Below are 6,989 nucleotides of genomic sequence, written 5' to 3'. Positions count from 1 at the left end.
AAACAGCTGGACAAGTTAACGATGAAAAAAAGAGATCAGTTGGCCGTCGGGAGGAAAGGCAGTGTGGAGGTGACACACGCTGCGGGCCCCGCGCCGTGCGGTTCTTTTCTTTTTGGGGCGGAATTTGGGTTTAACCTGATGTTTTCGTGACTGCTGACTGTTGAGAGGCAGCGCCGGCGCGTCCGTCAAAAGAAAGGCGCTTTTCTGCTCCTCTACTACCATTTCCTCCTCTCCTCCTCTGCTTCGTTTTCGAAGGCCCTTTTCTCATTGCTAACCTCACTTAACTACACAACACTTGCTTCACTTGGGTCTTTTCCCCTTTGCTTGTTGGCTTGCCTCACCAAGCAATTTTCTCCTTTTACCCCGTTCCCCTTTCCCTCCCATTGTCCTGTCTCTTTCCCATTGTCCCCTTCAACCGTCTCTTCACCTCTTGCTGACTCTATTCTTCTTTTCTCCTCCTTCTTGCCCCTGCGTGCACGCATCGCACCCCCAGATTGCCTCATTTTGCTCCCAATTTCTCCCAACTAAAAGTACGCAGCACTTTTTTTTCCCACTCACATGCCCTACCTCAAATATCTAACGATCTCAGGCGTTCTTTCTTCCTTGTTGAGTTCCACATTCGGGACCTTCAAACATGGAGGCCAATGCGGGCCTGGTTGCAGGATCCCACACCCGGAACGAGCTTGTGGTGATTGGCCTGGAACGTATTGGGGTAAGTGGCTATGCTTTCCACACCTTTGGCAAAGAGTCCCATTTTGTCTTGGAGATGTACACCTCTTTGATCATACCTGCATAGCAGCTTCTCTTTACCCCATATGATATACCAAGCTAGGGCTTCGAAAATTGACTCCGTTTCTGCAGGCCAAGCAAGTGGAACAACTGAGTGACCAAGTTTGCCATATCTGCCGCGATCCAGTTGGGCTCACAGCTGACGGGGAGGTCTTTGTGGCATGCAACGAGTGTGCTTTCCCGGTCTGCAGGCCTTGTTATGAGTACGAACGCAGGGAAGGGAACCAAATGTGCCCACAATGCAAGACAAGATACAAACGCCTCAAAGGTTAGCCCTCCTCACTAACCCTATACTCCTACACACCCTGACAGTACTTCTACCTACATGAACTCCAATTGAAGTAGGGAAATGCAGTGCACTCTAAGACTTGCTTGAAGAGTGCTGTTACTTTTCTTTGTCTGTGCTGCACATCTAAGAGATGGGGAATCCTGATCTCATCACACACCTCATGTTATTGTAGGAAGCCCCAGGGTTGAAGGGGATGAGGAGGAGGAGGATACGGATGACCTGGAGAATGAGTTCAACTTTGAATATCCAGATTCTCATAACAGCCAGCATATTGCAGAAGCCATGCTTCATGGTCAAATGAGCTATGGCCGTTGTGACCATGATACGCCTCACATGACACATACCATGCTGCTTCAAGTTCCACTGCTCACTAACGGGCCAACTGTATGTTCCCAACTCACGTTTTCAGAAGTTGGATTCTATGTGCTTGAAGGAATAGTATCAATACCACCCTACAAGATTGTGCCAGACTGAGGAACTGCGAACTGTACACATTTCTTTCTGTGCATCACCTTATTATCTGCTGGCTACGGTTATCTTAATTTCCCTTTGCTGTTCACATTGCTACACTTTATTCCATGTAATTCACAGCTGAATCGTCACACATGTTCATAACTCTCACATGAATTTGGTCATGTGTGTGTGTTCTCACGGCATCCATCTGCCGGTAGATATGATTTTTTTTTTTTGCTGTTCATTCCGTGGTGGTTGTTGATTAGATAGTAAGTATTTGCCTTTCAACTTTCTTAATAGGATGAGGATCCATGTGGCATTTCTCCAGAGCACCATGCCCTTGTGATACCACCCTTTTTGGGCAGTGGTGGAAAAAGGGTTCACCCTCTTCCTTACTTGGAATCTAATCTACCAGGTATCACTGATCTTCACTTTGTTCCTTAAAAGCTCTCGCCCTTACTTGTCAAGTGGTGCTTTACAATAGAATGCACTTGGAACAGCGCAACCCAGGCCATTGGATCCGAGCAAGGACCTTGCATCATATGGGTATGGCAGCATTGCCTGGAAGGACAGAATGGATAGCTGGAAAACTCGTCACGAGAAATTACAAATGGTCAAGGCTGAGGGTGGCCAGGCTTTGTTGGATGGAGGCAAAAGTGGTGATGGCGTGCCAGATGATTCAGATTTGCCCATGTAAGTTTGTGACCGTCTAGGACTTCTCTGGATCACTGAAAATACAGGTTCAGTCATGACGTTCTGGTGTCGTTTGTGTGATCGACAGGATGGACGAGGCAAGACAGCCTCTATCGAGGAAGATTCCTATCCCGTCTGCCAGAATCAATCCCTACAGGCTAATCATCGTTATCCGGCTTGTAGTTCTTGCCTTTTTTCTACGGTACCGGGTGCTCAACCCAGTGCAAGATGCATATGGTCTCTGGCTTGTATCAGTGATCTGTGAGATCTGGTTTGCTTTCTCTTGGATTCTGGATCAGTTTCCAAAGTGGCTTCCCATTAACCGTGAAACATATCTGGACAGACTTTGCTTAAGGTAATTGAGCATGAAAGCATTAGTTTTTCTGTCTGTACATACGGCCTCTAGCCATGCCCAAAGCTGACTTCTTTGTTGGCTTCTTTGACAGATATGAGAAAGAAGGGCAACCCTCTGAACTGTCTGCGGTTGATGTATACGTGAGCACAGTGGATCCCATGAAGGAACCACCTATTGTTACAGCCAATACAGTCTTGTCAATCCTGGCTGTTGATTATCCTGTAGATAAGGTCTCCTGCTATGTGTCAGATGACGGAGCTGCTATGTTGACATTTGAGGCCATATCGGAGACCTCCGAGTTTGCAAGGAGGTGGATCCCTTTTTGTAAGAAATTTAACCTCGAGCCACGAGCCCCAGAGATGTATTTTGCTCAGAAAATTGATTATCTTAAAGACAAGGTACACCCTTCGTTTGTGAAGGAGCGCAGGGCCATGAAGGTTAGTCTGGGTTTAATTCTGTGTTTGGTTTCCTTCTCAGCTTTTGAGGGAGGCACACAGTTGTCATAGTCTTGCCTTGATGCGACATTCAGTTCTGATGGCTGTGAATGTGATCTGCAGAGAGAATACGAAGAGTTTAAAGTTTAATTCTGTGTTTGGTTTCCTTCTCAGCTTTTGAGGGAGGCACACAGTTGTCATAGTCTTGCCTTGATGCGACATTCAGTTCTGATGGCTGTGAATGTGATCTGCAGAGAGAATACGAAGAGTTTAAAGTTAGAATCAATGCCCTGGTTGCGAAGGCTCAAAAGGTTCCAGAAGAGGGTTGGACCATGCAGGACGGTACACCGTGGCCAGGGAACAACCCCCGGGAGCATCCTGGAATGATTCAGGTGAGATTTCTACTGCATGGCATAGTAGAGAGTTACATGAGTGTTTTTTTTTCTTTTTCTTCATGTCAGATGTCGTTCACGCAGGTGTTTTTTGGTCACAGTGGTGGCGTAGACACTGATGGGAATCATCTACCCCGGCTGGTCTATGTTTCTCGCGAGAAACGAGTTGGTTACAACCATCACAAGAAGGCAGGGGCTATGAATACATGTGTAAGTTACTTTTGTAGCCACATGCCACTTAGATGGTCATTACAATCTCCTGTTCCTCCCCTGTAAATGGACATTTTTGAGATTTTTGCTGTCGCAGGTGCGAGTCTCTGCAGTTCTTACCAATGCTCCTTACATTCTCAACCTGGATTGTGATCACTATATCAATAACAGCAAAGCCTTGAAGGAGGCCATGTGCTTCATGATGGATCCAACTGTTGGGAAGAAAGTTTGCTACGTGCAGTTCCCTCAAAGATTTGATGGCATCGATCGGCATGACCGATACGCAAATAATAACACAGTTTTCTTTGACGTGAGTTGTAGGACCTTGGTTTGCTTTACTCAGTGCCCTCTCTTTGATCGTGGTGTTCACTACTGGTCAAATTACTGATTTCTGCAGATCAACCTGAGGGGTTTAGATGGCATTCAAGGCCCTGTTTATGTGGGAACAGGCTGTGTATTCAGAAGGCAATCCTTGTATGGTTATGATCCGCCTAAGAAGAACAAACCACCGAGTAGAAGTTGCAATTGTTGTTCAACCTTGTGCTGCAGCTGGTGCTGTTGTGGACCTAGGAAGAAAAGCAGGAAATCAAAGCTCAGCATCAAGCAGAAGTTTGATAAGAAGAAAAAGCATAACAAGAAAAGTGATGACCATACTCCAATGTGTAAATTGGAAGATGTAGAACGGGTGGAGGGTGAGTGAACTTTGATATCTTCATGCACTGTTAATTCTTTGTAAAGAGGGTTGATCCAGAAGGTCTTTACTGATATAATAAGTGGAGACATTGTCTGTCCGCCTCCTTCATGGGCAAGGGATCTCCCTTGTCGATTTCCTGTCAGTACAGCTGTGAGGGACATGTCTGTGAAGACCCTTACACAAGAGGGATACCTGAATGGCATCAGTGTTATGTTTCTAATGTAATGGCTTGTGTTATGCAGGGATTGAGAGTGAGAAGACTGCATTGATGTCTCAAAAGAATCTCCAGAAAAGGTTCGGTCAGTCTCCCGTCTTAATTGCATCCACTCTCTTGGAAAATGGTGGCGTTCCTCAGAATGCAAGCCCTGCGTCTGTCTTGAAAGAAGCAATCCATGTCATCAGCTGCGGTTATGAGGATAAAACTGAATGGGGCAAAGAGGTTTGTTTTTCAGGCATACCTATAATCTGAAGTACACTGTGATTTGTTCTGAAGTGCGATTGTTAATCCGTTGACAAGGCACCTTAATTGCTTACAGATAGGATGGATCTATGGATCAGTCACAGAGGATATTTTGACTGGATTTAAGATGCACGTACGCGGCTGGCGCTCGATTTATTGCATGCCGTCAAGGCCTGCATTCAAGGGGTCTGCACCAATCAATCTGACCGATCGACTTCATCAAGTGCTTCGATGGGCACTCGGCTCTGTGGAGATTTTTCTGAGTCGGCATTGCCCTATTTGGTATGGTTACGGAAGTGGCTTGAAGTGGTTGGAAAGGCTGGCATACATCAACACAATTGTCTATCCGCTAACATCCCTTCCTCTCTTGGCTTACTGCACTCTTCCAGCAGTTTGCCTGCTCACGGGGAAGTTTATCATCCCCACGGTAACGCCCGACAGCTCTACCAGTTTAAGATCCTACAGTTTTTGGAAACGTGGTATTGTGTGTGTGATAATGGAAGCTTGAAATGATTGTTAGCTGTGGGTCCAAGGTGTATTGCTTTTCTCTCATATCTCGTGTTCCCTATCCTAATGTCGGGTCTTGGTTGGGGCTCTTGCAGATCGACAGCTTTGCCAGCCTTTGGTTCATTTCTCTCTTTCTCTCGATCTTCGCAACCGGCATTCTGGAAATGCGGTGGAGTGGGGTGGGAATCGATGAATGGTGGAGGAATGAGCAGTTTTGGGTTATTGGGGGTGTTTCAGCCCATCTTTTTGCTTTGTTTCAAGGACTGCTTAAGGTATTGGCTGGTATTGACACCAGCTTTACGGTGACTGCAAAGCAAGCTGAGGATGGGGAATTCGGAGAGCTCTATCAGCTCAAGTGGACAACTCTTCTCATCCCCCCCACGACGTTGCTTATACTGAACATGGTGGGTGTGGTGGCGGGAATATCGGATGCAATCAACAATGGCTACCAGTCTTGGGGTCCTCTCTTTGGAAAGCTCTTCTTTGCAATATGGGTCATCATGCATCTATACCCATTCTTGAAAGGATTGATGGGCAGGCAAAACCGAACACCGACTATTGTGGTTGTGTGGTCGATTCTATTGGCCTCCATCTTGTCTCTACTCTGGGTGAGGATAAATCCTTTCTTGCCTAAGCAAACAGGGCCAGTTTTGGTGGAATGTGGGTTAGATTGTGACAACAGCTAAGGGACCTGGTGGAATGTGGGTTGGACTGTCATGACACAGTAAAAGGGGGACCCCTTATACAACAATGTACATGAAATGCAGGACCTTAAATTGCCAGAATGCAGTTTTGATCATCTGCAATGCAAGGGGGCCAACATGTAAAAAGGAGGACCTTGGATTGTATGAGGAAGAAAGCTCAGAGGAAAGGGTCAGACATTTCTTGAGGCTCTTGTAGATAGCTATTTTTCATATACCTCTTGCTAATTGCTCGCGATATGATACCACCGCCTTAATCCTTCCGCTATACATCAACCACTCCCTTAATACTGTTGGCACTGGATGAAGACAACACTGGCAGCAGGAGCAGGGACCATTCTTTAATTGCAGATTATCTTGTGAAGATACTGTGCATATTCATTCTTTTAGGGTGTGGGGGGGTGCTCTCAAAAAATAAGAGGGTATCTTCAGTTGGGAAATGTTGCTTTTGGAGTTGATTATTAATTAAAAAAAAAAGAAAGACGTCATTGAGTGCTTTTATTGGGCTCTCTAATATATATTAGCGCTTTGTTGCATAGTCAGGTTTTTTTGGGTGTTGCATTAATTAGCTGCATAAATGCAGCTAATAAATATTATAACTTTAATAATCAAAAGCTTCGAATCTCATCACATCACATCAAGGGTTAAAGACAAATATTTAAATTTAATAAACATTTGCCAAAAATAAAAAATATTTGACAAACAAAATATTCATAAACGAAGGTTTCAAGATTAGACTCAAAGGCAAATCACAAATTCACCAATCAATTACTGAAAACAAGAAAAATAATATTTGACAAATTGAATAATGGAGAAGTCCTGAAATATTTTACTATATATTATATTGACGACAAAATACACAAGGAAAATTTGAGAAACACATAATTGGAAAACTGATGATTGTATTGATGACAAAATATACATGTCATAGTGCAAAGGCACATAGTAAAAGCAATGTACATGTAGTAACCGTCTTCCCTACGAAAACCATAGTATTATAGAGGGACTCCAA

The 6,989-nt window shown here is 44.7% G+C and overlaps 1 protein-coding gene across 1 annotated transcript; it reads left to right on the top strand.

Annotated features, from left to right (window-relative positions):
- Positions 1–286: 286 nt before the first annotated feature.
- LOC147629608 (putative cellulose synthase A catalytic subunit 5 [UDP-forming]) lies at positions 287–6,478 on the top strand. Its single transcript, XM_086811097.1, has 14 exons — positions 287–712; positions 862–1,057; positions 1,251–1,462; positions 1,832–1,946; positions 2,032–2,224; positions 2,313–2,579; positions 2,671–3,016; positions 3,268–3,405; positions 3,490–3,615; positions 3,713–3,925; positions 4,013–4,307; positions 4,552–4,748; positions 4,846–5,196; positions 5,372–6,478. Exons 1-14 carry the CDS (start codon positions 635–637, stop codon positions 5,960–5,962), a joined length of 3,318 nt encoding a protein of 1,105 aa, XP_086667223.1. The 5' UTR covers positions 287–634; the 3' UTR covers positions 5,963–6,478.
- The last annotated feature ends 511 nt before the right edge of the window (positions 6,479–6,989 follow it).

This window comes from Cibotium barometz, chromosome 17 (assembly GCF_041138505.1).
Source record: "Cibotium barometz isolate CiBa-2024 chromosome 17, ASM4113850v1, whole genome shotgun sequence".
Taxonomy (NCBI): Eukaryota; Viridiplantae; Streptophyta; class Polypodiopsida; order Cyatheales; family Cibotiaceae; genus Cibotium; species Cibotium barometz.
The sequence above is the reverse complement of the archived record's forward strand: the minus strand, read 5'-3'. Positions and strand labels throughout refer to the sequence as shown.